This window comes from Triturus cristatus, chromosome 11, assembly GCF_964204655.1.
Source record: "Triturus cristatus chromosome 11, aTriCri1.1, whole genome shotgun sequence".
NCBI classification, from domain to species: Eukaryota; Metazoa; Chordata; class Amphibia; order Caudata; family Salamandridae; genus Triturus; species Triturus cristatus.
This window is the reverse complement of record NC_140594.1, coordinates 1119302586-1119317085: the sequence shown is the minus strand read 5'-3', so window position 1 is coordinate 1119317085 and position 14500 is coordinate 1119302586. Positions and strand designations below refer to the sequence as shown.

Below are 14500 nucleotides of genomic sequence, written 5' to 3'. Positions count from 1 at the left end.
TTGGACCTTGAAAAGGCCTTCGACTGCCTTGAGTGGGGGTACTTGGTGGCGGCGCTATCACACTATGGATTGGGCCTCGGGTTCCTTCAGATGACGGCGCGCCTCTACAAGAACCCTGTGGTGCGGGTAAGGACCGGACCTTACATTTCTGACGCCATCCCGGTTGGTCGCGGTACCAGACAGGGGTGTCCTCTCTCGCCCCTCCTTTTCGCGCTCGCAATAGAGCCTTTGGCTGCTACAATACGTAGCTTATTGACGGATGGCATCCCCCTGGGTGACGCGACTCATCAGGTTTCTTTATATGCGGATGACCTCCTGGTCTTCATCAAAGATGTGGCACACATTCCGGGGGACCTGGAGCGAGTCCTGACTGACTTCGACGCGCTCTCCGGACTACAAGTGAACGCGGCTAAATCGTGCCTTTATGCGTTCCGAGCAGATACTCAGGATCCGCAGTACCGCTTGGGGGGCGTGCCGGTCAAGTGGCAACCAGACACCTTCCGTTATTTGGGCATCCAAATATACCGGCAACCAGCTGATCTGGTAGAGGGTAATTTGGGTAAGGCGGTAACGGCGATCAGAGCCCAGATGCGGTTTTGGGGTGCTCTCCCTCTCGCAGTCACGGGGCGAATCACTCTAATCAAAATGGTGATTCTGACCAGGCTCCTATACTATTTTGCTAACCTACCCATTTACATACCGGCATCCTTTTTCACAACCTTGGAGCGTTCGCTCTGGGATTTTGTGTGGGGTGGTACACGCCACAGAGTCGCACTATCCAAATTATACCTCCCCACAGGTCAGGGGGGCCTTGCGATGCCGTGCTTTGCGCATTATTATCTAGCAGCGCAATTGTAATGGGTGGCCAGGTGGCTGGCAGACAGAGAGCGAGACGACAAGGCGTCCGCGGAGCCCCCTATTTCTCTGGCTGATATCATCGAGTCGTTCCACCCGACCGCAAAAGTGTTTAAGCCGGTGCCCCTTCTCGTTAAAGTGGCTTACAGCTGTTACCGCCGTGCTCTTTATCTAACCCGGAAAAGTGTCCCTTATGCCCCTGCCATGCCGATAGAGGGCTCCCCTAGTGGGCGGAGGGTGCTGCGCTCGGCTGAGCTCGCAGATTGGGATGCGGCGGATATTCACACATTGGGGGATCTCTTTCGGGATGGTGCTCTTATCCCATTTGCCTTGTTGGCGGAGGAGACAGGGTTACCGACCGGCCAATTTCTCTGTCACCGCTCACTGATATCGATGCTGGCGAGTCACTGGGGAGATCTTAGAGAGGAGCCAGAGCAGCACCTCATGATGCAATATCTACATGTCATGGGGCGGGGGAGGCATCTGATACGATGGTTCGCAGCTTCTCTGCGCGCACAGACGGCGACCGACTTATCCCCGCTACGCCGTAAATGGGAGACGGACCTGGCCCGCCCCATAGCCGACAAGGATGGAGCAGAGCGCTGCAGGGTCCAACACGGATCCCCAGGAACATGCGATTCCGCCAAATCCAATACTTTATTCTACATAGAGCATATCTCACACCCGCCTCTATAAATCGGTATTTCCATTGCGCAGACGCGAGCTGCCCTCGCTGCGGGGTGCTGGACGCTGGACTGGTTCACATGTTGTGGAGCTGCCCCGCACTGGATTTGTACTGGCGGACGGTGTATGGAGCACTAAGTGTATGCACGGGTCGACTGGCCCCGCTTGAGTGGCCGGTCTGCCTGCTGCACCTGTTCCGTAGAGCCCCCTCCACGAAGGTCGCTTCTCGATATTTAGACCTGGGTCTGGTGGTGGCAAAGCGATTGCTTACCAAACGCTGGAAGGCAGCGGATCCCCCCCCGGGCACGAGCGTGGCGAAGTTCAATGCTGGTGTGGGCAGGGGCGGAGAGCACGGCCCTTTTGAGGGAGGAAATACTAGGCCTCAGACGAACACCAATAGCGAGCCAATGGGACACACTCTTGCAGACCCTGACACGCCTAGATGGAGACACCCTGAGACCCTGCGAGGTGAATGCTGGGGATGCCCTTGCTGAAGGGGAGGGGGGCGGCGGTCAGACCGGGAGCCAGACCTGTAAAGTGTCGCTGAGGCATTAGTGTCTAGGTGAGGTGTTGGAAAATGGTGTTGCTATCAACGGAGCTGTCTGCATAAGGGGACAAAGGGTTGGTGGGAGGGGGTTTGGCCGGGAGATAGAACATGGGGTTGTTAACCCCTTGCATGCCCGCCCCTTTCCCCGCCCAGTGCCGCGCCTTCCATTAGCGGGCGGAGTTCATGACGAGCTGGACTCGTCATGGGCACAGCGCCACCGCAGCCCATGACGAGTCCAGCTCGTCATGGGCACTGAAGGGGTTAAAGTGAAGGCCGGAATTGCTGCTATTGTTTTGTTGGGGCACTTGTTGTTTTGCCCCATTTCTTCCTGTTTAGTGTATTGGTTATAGGAATACAATGGGGATGTGTGGGCGACTTATGAGTGGTTTCTTCAGGGGAATCCCCCCAAAGTTGTGACAGCAAAGGGGGACGTTGGGATAACGGAGCTGGCTGAGAGGCTCACACTGCTAATCCTTCCTAGAAAGTGGGCGTAGCACCCGATCTTGTTCATTATTATACACATGACTAGAGATGTACCATTGGACCTATTTCAGTCATTAGCCTTTAGGTCGCTCAATTGTACTATGTACTTTAATTGTATTTTATAAAAACAAAAAATGCCAATAAACAGATTTCATAATAATATAATTCAAAGTCCGGAACTTCCATGCCCCCTTTCTCCCACTCTCACTTCAAGGTAGCTAGACTCACTCTACATCTCCTACTCTGCCAAAGAAGTGACATGGGCTATTTGTCGAGCTCATCAAATTTGTTTGCGGGAGCTCACAGAAGGTGTCCTGCTTTACGTATAGACAGTGTGGAGGTACCACCATTTTGATAAGTGCTATTTTGGCCTTGAAAGATAGTTGCAGGGAGTTCCAAAATTGTAGAGATGATTTTACCCGGCAATAACCCTCCCCATATTGAGATCAAAGAATTGCTTTTTGTGACGGGCAATATTATGACCTGAACATTTACCGCTTTCTATCACCCATCGGAGACCAGGATCTTCCACCTGATGGTTAGCTAGAAGGCCCGGTGGGAATAACGTTGATTTTTGAGCATTTACCCGAAGTCTTGAGATCTCCCACAATTCCTGCATCACCCCAAAAAGAATTGGAACCAATACTTATGGTTGTCGGAGGTAGACCAAGGCATTGTACTGGTCTGCCAGAAGTCTCACCGTTTCTCAGTTTCCAGACTTCGTTTCACAGGATGTGGTATTGGGTGCTGCCCGTCCTTCACTTGTTACAGCACACCTTCTGGGCACCTCCATATCACAGATTGGGAGGCCCTCTCAGCCGCCAGGACCCAACTCAATCACCCGGCCTTCTCTTTACCTACGGGCCGCAGTGTAGATGTCGGTCCTTGGGATCTTCAGGCTGTCCAAGCTCGGGGTCCCATCATAATTTCGGGTCTCACGGGTCAAGATACATGTTTGGACAACTTCCGAGCACACTACGACTATACATACCAAGGGTGAGCACAGATATTAGATAGGATGCTTCAGCCGAGTCTAGCCGGCCATCTTGCTTGGTCATGCCCCCGCAGATCTTACCATTTGTACAACAATCAGTTTAAGTGCATTTTAAACATTCAAAACATTAATAAGTAAGCTTAAATCATGTTTCCCTCTTCTGTGGCATTGCTGGGTAAAGCAGGCCTTGTCCTGCCCTCAGAATGCCTTTCTGGGAGCAGGGCAATTGTCCCATGTGCAGTGAACAGAAAAAAAAAAGTAACCTACAGATCCAATGGCCACACTCCATTTTGAACAGGCTGAGACTCGATTTTCTGCCTAGTTATCAGAATGTCTACCTTTTAAGTAGATGCTGCCTGTCCTTATCTTTCCAAGAGCCTGTGACAGTATCAATACATTCAGACTATGACATCTATAAGACACCTACTGCTATCTGTATTCCAAGGCCAGCAAACAGCAATAACAAACAATGTAGTCTGAATTGAAGTGCATTTACCATATTTGTTTATATTAATGCGTCTAAGACTAGTATAATAATGCAAAAAGGTTATGCCACAAATTTCTCACAAATTCTTTGTATCAGATGAGATCAATGACTAATAGTATCAAAGGCTTATCAAGTGGCCACAAGATATTACTAGAAGATCCGTACGTCCACAGCATTCCATCTTATGCGGAGAACACCTCTCCCCACTACTGATAACTACAGCTTCTTGCTGTACAATGTTATGCAGTGTGTTTATTTATTTTAAGAAATACTAGATGCAAGTTAAGTTTCTCCATGCGCTCAGAGTATGGTGCATAGAATTATGCTTTAGAATGATGGGTTGCTAGATGATATCTCACTGTGACAGAAATGTTCATATTTCTTTTTATGTTAGCCACATGTGCTACTGCTGTTTTAGAACTTGTCTGTGTGGTTATTCTATATGTGCTAAGCAACAGCATGAGATATGTGACACAAAACACTTTTAAGCATGAAGTGTCTTTCTCCTAGTGCAGTGCTTGTGTGCAATATTATGAAGTACAGCACTGGGTTTGAATGACCACTGCATCCCTGAACCCCTTTTAGAGGCTGTTAGTAACCCAGAGAGCATGGACACCATCTCAATTATGTATTGATATGGTATATTGATATCAATCAATCAATCATTCACATTTATAAAGCGTGCTACTCACCCGTGAGGGTCTCAAGGCGCTGGGGGGGAGGGGGGCGGGTCAGTGCTCAAAGAGCCAGGTCTTGAGATATTATTGTATGTGGGACTACATTAACCTGTTCTTTCACATTCAAGCCTTGGTGCACTGAACTAAGTGCAGGCTTCCGTAGGTGAGTAAGTCAACCAAATAGAACGAAGTTAGAATTCTAGTTTAAGCAACACTAGAAGGGTTTTGGCTTCAGTGATCTTCGTTGCTCAGACCTTAGCATTTGGGCCACATCTCACAGCCAATTGATTTATGTGCAAGGCTGAGCCTCATCAGTGAGACCCAGATAGTGTCCTTGGGCACATGAAAAAGTGCTATGGTTTAGTAATTGTCTGTTGCATTCTCTCTCTAGCTTTCAAAAACCTATGGGAACATATTCACAGTTTGGATTGGGCAGAATCCAGTGGTTGTGGTGAACGGATGCAAGTCTATCAGAAATGCACTAATAACTCACTCAGAGGAACTTTCTGGACGCCCCTCGACTCCTATTACTGACAAGGTTTCAGGAGGCAAGGGTAAGTTTGTTTTGTATATTACAATGCACTTATTCATGTAAATGTATGAGAGAGTGTAGCAAGCTAGCAAGGAAATCTAATAGGACATGAGTGCACAAAGTAAAATGAGGTTGACAACTGCAAGTATGTGAAATGTCATTTAAAACGTGCAGTGCAGATATGTAAGTATTCATGGGCATCCACAGGGGGGCAAGGAGGGGCGCTAAAAAGGAAGTAATACTTTTGCTGGAAATGGCTTTTTCTGACATTTTTCTATTCCAAAGTGCCGCCTCGGGATGGAGAGAAAAAAAAATGTTAAAAATACGAAAAATAAATAACTAAATAAACCAAGACAGAGTGGTCACAGCTTGGATTTATTCACACCCAAACACATTAGTGCCAATTTATAGACTTTGCCAGTGAAACACTACTTTCATTTTTTCTCGTCTTTAAATAGCATTGTTTTCCTCAGGTGAGGAAGTTCACCATTCCTGGGGGTAATGCGAAATCTGGTTGGTACATAGTGTAGAAAACGTTTAATGTGATCCTTATCAACTGTTTTCCTTATATTAGTTTATAAAATGTGTACTGCAGCTTTATGTTCATGAATGTGGTCTTTTAAAACCATACTCCTTATGTTTTGTAAGGATTTAAGCAATGGACATTGAAACTGGCCCTTCTGGGCCCTGTAGTCATGTCCTTTGCTCTTCAGGCAAAAATCGTCGTTGATTTCTGAATAGTGAGTGCACAAGGGCCCTCACTGAAACCATATTGACGTTTCTGCTTTACACCTTTTAGATACGAAATGTTGCTTAAATTAGCAGTCAGATTACGGCATGTTTTGCTTATTTTTGCTATCTTCAAAGTGTCGGTATGATAAATTGTTTATTTAATTGGGGAAGATGTCGATTTTTGTTAAAGTGCATCTCGGGTTGTGTGAAATATTGGTACATAAAGGAATGCTATGTAAGGTGCTTTATTAGGGGTAAGAGTTTCAGTTGGTTATGCAAAACTTGAGAGGAGGCGCATTGTGTGTTTGTGATGCAACTCCGCCTAGAAGTTGGTTTAGTACCTTTGGTGAGTGTGAAGTGAGCTAGCCCCATTTTATGAACAGAAATAGGATTGTCGTTTTGCATTGGAGGATTGGGGGGGAGGCGGGCAGTATAGAATTACTTAATTGACAGCTCGCTGTGGTGCCGTATTTGTTGGATTTCACTCTTTTCTGTGTGTGCTTTGGGGGTTATTTCTGAGGAGGGCCACTTCGGGGAGTTGCAGCTAAAGACACTTGTGTCGGCTATGTCTCTGGGAGTACTGTGCTGGTATTAAGTTCCCCATGCCACAGCATTGTTATTTTACCTTTTTGGTGGGGTTGATATTGATGTTGTTTGGAAGAAATAAGTATTGGTCTGAGGCTCACCCTTTATGTGGGTCTTTGGGTGAACCGCAGAGCTTTGGTGACATTGTGGTGGTTGGGCACTGTCTGCGAATATACATTTTTTCGGGGCAGTATCAGCCATATGTATAGGGTGACCAGATGACTCTCAACAGGGCACAACTTTTCCAGTTTTAATTTGCCATACCAGTGCATTCTGGGAACTGTAGTCTAGGCTAATTTTGTTTCAACCAATCGGTCGAACACACTAGCTAATAATGTAAAAAGCAAATCCCAGGTCTGGAAAAGTAATTCTCCCCGTAACTTGCAGGTATCTTGTCGCCTTAATTATGTAGCACCAACGGGCAGTGTCTCAGAAAGGAAGAACTCTTCCTTGGTGTATCTGAGAGATGCAGTTCTTTTGAAGAAGTGTCTGCAAAGCGCTATGCTTTTGTTGGGATCTGTGTGAGGTGTCACTATTTGAACAAAATTTAACCTCAAGCTCCAGAGGGGCATTGTCGGTGTGAAGTGCAGCTCTTTAGGCAGGAATGGGTGTGGAGACTATGCATGTGTGTGTATGCAATGGAGTCAACATCAGTGGCGGTGCGTCCATTGGGGGCGTTCGGGCGTTGCCCCGCCACCCACAGCGGCCCCATTTAGAAATCGTTCTACTGACGCTAATTCCAGCAATCAGGACTCCTGATTGGAATGGAATTAGCGTCAGAACTTGAAGTAGAACGAGGGACGCTGAAGGGGGTGGAGCTGTGGCAGCACTCATGGTGAGTGACTGACAGCGCAATAGTGCGCATGTTCATTTTTGGACTGGTCATTTTTAAGACCAGCCCGAACATGCGTACTAAGCCTTCCCCTTAGGGAGTGACCCTGCTCCTGGCCAATCCTGGCGCTGCTGGACTCTGGAGCAGCGTCTAGATTGGCAGAAAAGGATGGTGAAGGTGCCAAACGCAGACCCCGGCCCAGAAGCAGAAGCAGAGGTGGCGGACCCGGTCACATAAGTTGTTTAAGATTCTTCCTTCTTTATTTTCAAACCCCTGCCGCCCCCCCACCCCTGTGCGAGACCCCCCTACCCCCCCTGCGAGTATTCCCTTAAACTTAAAAGTCTATACTTATACTCTAAGCGTGAATTGCTCTGTTTTTTTCCAAGGTAGGCATGCACACTTAGAATTGTTTTGTAGGCCTTGTGGGTGAGAGAGACACTTGAAAGTGATGTGATGCTTATGCAACAACCTCTGCCCCTGGCCTCACACGTCTGCATTCTCGATTTCCCTAACCACACTCTGCGTTCGTGTCTCCCCTCGCAGATATCTTCTTCTGCCCCCCAACATGCCCGGTCTGTACACGTCCCTCACCCTTATTCTCCCTGCCCCTGAGCTGTGCCTTAGGTGGACCCAATGTCTCTGGCTATTGCCTATGCAGCTTCTGCAAATGCGAGGAGTTGGCCACGAAGGCACCCAGTTGACGGCGACAGTGTTAAAAGCCTGACCTGTGTTAACACACAGCACGGATGCTACAGGAAGAAGGACACCATCATGGAGGATGTATCACCTGTAAAGGTGTCAAACAGGCAACCGATTCTGGTCGTCTAACTCTTTACTAGCACAGCTCCATCATGTTTATATGTAATAATAAGTGATCTGGTTACCAAATTACAAAGCCCACTTATAGAGACTGTCCCTAACAGGCGTACCCCTGAATGCGTTGCTCCTCATCTTGTTAACTGTATCTCAGAGTACGTGAAATTATTTGGCATTTTTACATCGTGCACATGCCAAACTAAAATGTCTCAAGGCGCTGAAACTTTAGTTGGTATTATGTAGCTCACTGCGTTTGCTTCATCACAGTAAAGTATGAAAGGATGAGTCGGACCTCGACCTTCAACCTGCAAGTTGTCACAGACGTCAGCCACGGGCCTACGACTCTCTTGACATATCTCGTTGGCTTTGCAAGAAAGCAGGGGGGAGGGCGGAGTATTTGGCTGTCACACGGCAGAACAGTGTGAAGCGACCTTCGCTCCCCCCACATGCCGCCCTGGGATAGTACATACGCCGCCATATGCAGGAAAGCAATATCTTCCCAGCATGAGGCCGTACAGTGAGGAGAAACAGCGGCCTTCCAAACCCATTCACGCCACAGGGATTTGACACAGATTGTGCCCAGTGAACAATGTCTACCGAAGCTCAGACGAGGGCCGCCAGTGCCCTAAGAACTCACATCAGGCATGTCCGTGACCTCGTGCCCATCTCGCCTAGGTGTGAAAAGTGTAAGTGATTTAAAGTGATCGGGTCGGCCAGTGAACCGTGACTGAAAGGTGATCCAGATAGAGGGACTGAGGAGGAGTGGATGGGCAAATAGGCCCTGATTTGCAGGTTGCTAGTGGGTCTCATGGGCTATTGAACTGAACCTTACTAAACCCTAATTAGTTGGCACCAGAGCAAAGCTCCATAGCTAGGCAGAGGTGAATGAGTCATTGGTGTGAGTTCATTCAGGTGGTGACAGTGGTCAGGAGATATGTAGCGGGTAGGTGGTGTCTGCCCTTTTCATCTTTGACACATTGTTCAGCTGTATTCACCTCTGAATATTGTCTGAATTACACTGAAGTAATTTTGATGATTTGTAAACCCCAATATGCATTGTATCTCGAAGTTTGTTATGAAGCTTTGTTGTTATACTGAATAACCAGCTACCTATGTTCTATGACATCTCTTTATTAATGTAATAACTGCACTTTCACAATTGCTTTTTTAACAGTCCTGCTTTCTCAAATTTGCTTAAAAATGCACAATTTTTCCACTCTTTTGTCAAAATTTTCTCCCCCCCGAACCGCCATTAGGTTGTTCAGGCACGCTTGCTACGCTCGCTCGCTATGGTGCAGTATGACAATCATTTACGTCTCACCACTTTCAAATGTCACCATCCGCCACTGGTCAACATGGGGTGTGCATATTTGAAGACACTTCTCTTTGGCTAGCAACTGGAGAAGTATCTCTTTGGGACCAAACTAATTGGCTTGTCATTGAATGAAGAAAAGGAGCAATGAAATCAGCACAGACATACTTTAGAGTTGAATAAAGTTCATGTTATTATTGAGACAAGAAAAAACAAAAAATAATACCCCCCCCCCCCTTGGTTTTTAAACTTATAGAATGGTTAATGAAAAACTAATACATCATACCATTACCATCTACTATGCAATAACCTAGCCTGTATTTGACTCTTGGCTATCTCTCTCACCACTTTACCTAGTTCTTTGGGTTCTAGGCCCTGTCCACTTTGCTTTGGCATATTGGTCTCCTCTTAGGCCTACCAGAAACCTTCTTCACACTGATCTTTCAGTCATTTCTCAAACTTAGCGGTATCCGGCCAGCACTGCCATATCTCAGTGAGTCCAGGTTATATTATGTCTGACCCGGATCCTCTAGACAAATTAAGAGGTAGAATGTTCACTTGACTGGTTACCCCACCCCCATCTGTGTACCAGCTTTAGCAACACCAGAAAGAGCTGGGGCTACCTCATAACCCCTCTGCCCCCATCTACAGTACTTTTTTACTCTCACCACATAACCTTTTTTTTAAGTAACCTCAAAACACGGTTTCTTCTCTAGAATGGGCAAGGCCCCTGAATAACGTAAAATATGGCATCAAGCTCATCCCCCATTTTCTTGCCCCCCTCTCCTAGCTGAATGTAACTCCCAGGTCTGTCAGAACTCCATCTCACCAAAACAATTAACTCCATTCTGTCCATCCTCATTGCTTGCCTTTTGGTATCTGCCTCTGTTCTAAAGAGGTGTGCCTTAGAGGACATGTAGCCCTGCCGCTTCCGTGTTCAAAGACTTGCAGAGTACACCTAAAACCTACCCATTTATCAGTCCCCTGCTTTCCTTGTTTCAGTTTTCCTGCACCTGGTCTTTACTTCTGCACTGAGATCTACCTCTCTTTCTTTTCCACAGACTCTAAAGAGGACATTCCTGTGTGAGTTTCTGTCCAAGTAGATAGATGGACTCAGTCTTGACTTTGGTACTTATTGAGTTGAGAGACTAAACAATGTGGACAAACCCACTAGATTAATGCGTAACAATCACTGTATTGGTAAGTACATATACCCATTAGGTGTACTTAAAAGAACCCTCACACACCAACCTGGTTGGTGTCATGCTTCATCATTGGGGTCCCAACAGGGTGGCCGAATGCCCTCCAGTTTGTGCTACAACACCTGATTACAGCGGAGCTGGAGTGGTGTGGATATGTGATGTGTAGTGATTTTTATTAAAATATATCTCTGAGAATCCTTGCCTTTATGATTTATTAATGGCGGCTCAGGATATGCTTAAAAATGTGTGATGTAACTATTTAGGAGGTTATTATCTTTAGTTGACTATGTGATGTAATATACATGTTTCAGCCCGAAAAAGTTTTTATGAGAGGGCTTTCTTCAGGACCGGGTTAGTGAGGATAGTGAGTGGCAAAGGTGAAAGTGCCACACGAAAAAAGTGAAGTGCCTACACACGGGCTAAGGTGTGAGGTCTGCGTGCCGGCATACTCACCGACACTTTGTTAAAAAAACACTAGATTAAGGTTTGGGCAGCTAATCGAGGCTCGGGAGGGGTCTCATCCGATGTCACAATTTGGTATAGGAGAGTATCCCACCTTAAACCTGCTGTGGTCTCCCGTAGTCACCAGCCAGGAAATCCATTTGCTTAAAAGTATAAGACATACAAAGTTTATAAAATCTTGTTTAAAATGACTCTTTACAAAAAAATGAGGCCAAATTAAGAATTCCCACCATACGAAATAGCTAATTGTTTATGTGTTTCCAGTGGTAGACAAAATATTTCTGTTTCCAGCAACTGCAGACAATGTTCTAAAAGGCGTTCCTCAAAGCAGGTTTATGGGACAAATGTGTTCCCATCCATCCCCCACAGCAGCCGCTGAGAGAGTGACCACAGCCTCTAAATGGTCGGCAGAGACAAGTACCATATTACTAGGAGCTGAAGCATCCCAGGAGAGCTCAGAAAATGCATTCAGCAGCAATGAAATACGCTGGGGACAACAATAGAAATGGATCTTTAAGGGGTCCACCAGTACATCTAATTCCAATGGCACAACCAATTGCGACCTGAGGCATAAATCCATGGCACATTCATAATTGCACATCAGACAGTGGAATACAGGTTGCACGCAGTGAAGCCAGACAGGTCAAAAGGACGCGAACCAATGCTTATTTAGCTATTGAAGTCAAGGTGTATCGAAGCATTGCACCATGTGTTTGTTCATGCCACTACAGCACAAGCGGTAGTGCTTGTTCCATTTCATTTTGAGCTGGGACATCCATTGCAGAGCAGAAAAATTAAAATCATGGTCCCGGCAACAAGGAGCAGGACAAGGGGAAGACTACCAAAGATGCTTCCAAATACGGAATGTATAAAAGATGGAATTACTCTGAAGACTGCCTGGAAGGTACTAGCCAATCCAGAGACTATTGACTTAAAAAAAGTACGCTATTCCCTTCGTATCAGACACATAAAAAATATGATGGACCAGCTCCCCAAAATGCAGTGGTAAGTTAGTAGGAAGTTGTGCCTGTATCTCTGAAGAGGACCTAGCATCCTGAAGATCAAATGTCTCCTTAGCGAATAGTAAGCCCACATCTCATGTTGATTGAACTATTGTGATTCATGTCTAAAATATATGTGCTGCAATAATCATAGACAGAAGCAGATGAAAGTGATCAAAAGCACCAAGACAGCGAACAGAATAAAAAGCTCCACCATCGTGCTAATACAATATATATTCACAAGCATATAAAACAGCATAAAACAATAAATAGAGCTGGTGTACTCCTACTATGCAGTCCCTAACCTAAGTTACTAAGGCGTGTGTGTTCTGCCAAAAATCCCCGTACTAGATGATCCAACTTCGGTAACCTGAAGGTAAAGACTGTAAGTCCCTGTCTTGGTCATGAGTGGGACACCCCTGTGGAGATATCAGCATGCTTCTGGGCTGTAGCTTCAGCGTTTAGAGACCCTGCGAATGACAAAGCGCTCCTCTAGCTCAGCCTGGATATGCTTGTTTATTTACAATGAAAAGCATCCTTGCAAAATCCTGTGGAAGCCAGCATTGTTATGGTCTATATGGTTTCTTAAATCCCTATTGGATCGAAAACATGTTTTGGACCCCCCCTTTTCTCACCCCACATGACGGATCACCGTGAAACTTTCCAGACAGCAGCTGAAGTTACTGTCAAGCTAGTTTTGAAAATTTCATGAAGATTCGTCAAATGGTGCCAAAGTTAATTATCAAAACATAAAAACACTTTTCCTATGGATACTAGGTCCTAACAATAACTACAATTATCAAAACATAAAAACACTCTTCCTATGGAAACTAGGTCCTAACAATAACTACCTACTGGCAAGTGCAAGTAGGTAATATATATACCGCTACTGGATAGTTATAGTTAGGGTTGTGCTTCCATAGGCAATGCTTTTTTTGTGTTTTTAATAACTTTGGCCCAATTTGAAGAATATCCATGAAACATAAAACAAGGTGCTACTTCTTGTCTAGTTTGCGCATTGAAAGTTTTGGGAGATCTGTCAAGCAGGGGCCGAGAAAAAGGGGGTAGTCCCAAAATGTGCTTTCCCTAATCATTTCGCAATATGAACTACAGCCCAAACCACTAGACGGAGTTACACCAAATTTGAGGGAAAGCTGAGTCTTGACCCAGAAAGAGCGCTTTTTGTGCTTTGGTGTAAATAAGTTTGGAGAAATTAAGGGTAAAAATGTGTATATTTCACTCCACGCAGCCTACAGATCTAAAAGTGAGATTTGATTGGCTGCCACCACATCAACCAGGAAGTGGTAGTAGCAATCTTAGGACACTGATTTGGTCCTGAGTTCTTACAAAAATGAAATCAAAAGACATAAAAGGACTAGGTACAGATACCCTGACCCCTAGGCCTGGTGGTGGGGTCCTAGAGGGAGCCACCTGGGCCCAAAACATTTTTTTAAAATAATGTTTTAGCGAATTCGCAGAGGATCCACGAATCTGTGGCAAAATCTTTTTTAAAAAGCAAACGGCGGTTTCCTGTGCTTCATTTCTAAAACCCCCGGAGTCAGCCAGAGCCCATAGGAACTGCATTTTTTGTGTTTTTGGGGAGGGTGGCAGGCATGGCCCCCCTCCACAGGATATTCTCAGATTTGAAAACTCCATCCCCCAATCCTGACATATTTGTTTGGGTGGAGGAGGGTGTGCAGTCCCTCCTGGGCCGTTTTCACTCCAGGGACCCCATTCCCCCTGGGCCTGAGATATTTATAAGGGGGAGAAGGGCATGCAGTCACCCTCCCTAGGCTGCTTTAGGAACCAGGGACCCCATACACTGGGGCCTGATTTTTTTTTTAAAGGGAAAGGGGGCATATGGTCAGGGAAATATATCAAAATATTGCTCTCTCCCAGAGGGAGCACCATTAGTAGCTGCTCCCTGCGGGGCGCGGGAGAGAATGCCAGCTCCTGAATCATGTGGGGAGCCAGCTTGAGCCGTGGGGCCCTTGAGGCTCCCTGTATGGTCCCCATCAAGCATATGGTGGGTACCCTGGGTGGACACCAGAGCACCCATCATCAGGATGAGTGACCCAGGGAATGGTTTCCCTGGGGCAGGAAATGGCTTGAGGAGGGGGGATGCACTCCCCTCTCCCCTTTATTTTAAACCGTGGCCCTGGTCAATGGGATCCCAGGGCCTAACAAGGCTCTGTGGGGGGGCACATGGCCCCCTCTCCTTTATTTTAAGGAGTGGTCCTGGAGAATGGGGGGGTTCCCAGGGCCTAATAAGGCTTGAGAAGGGGGGCTGCATGGCACC

General features: G+C 46.4%; 1 protein-coding gene across 1 annotated transcript in view; it reads left to right on the top strand.

Annotated features, from left to right (window-relative positions):
- Positions 1 to 14500, top strand: part of LOC146786146 (cytochrome P450 2J2-like) — a 281239-nt gene that overhangs the window by 40105 nt on the left and 226634 nt on the right. The window contains exon 2 of the mRNA XM_085635650.1: positions 5119 to 5281. Coding sequence (XP_085491776.1) covers positions 5119 to 5281 — 163 coding nt within the window. The remainder of the gene's footprint in view (positions 1 to 5118; positions 5282 to 14500) is intronic.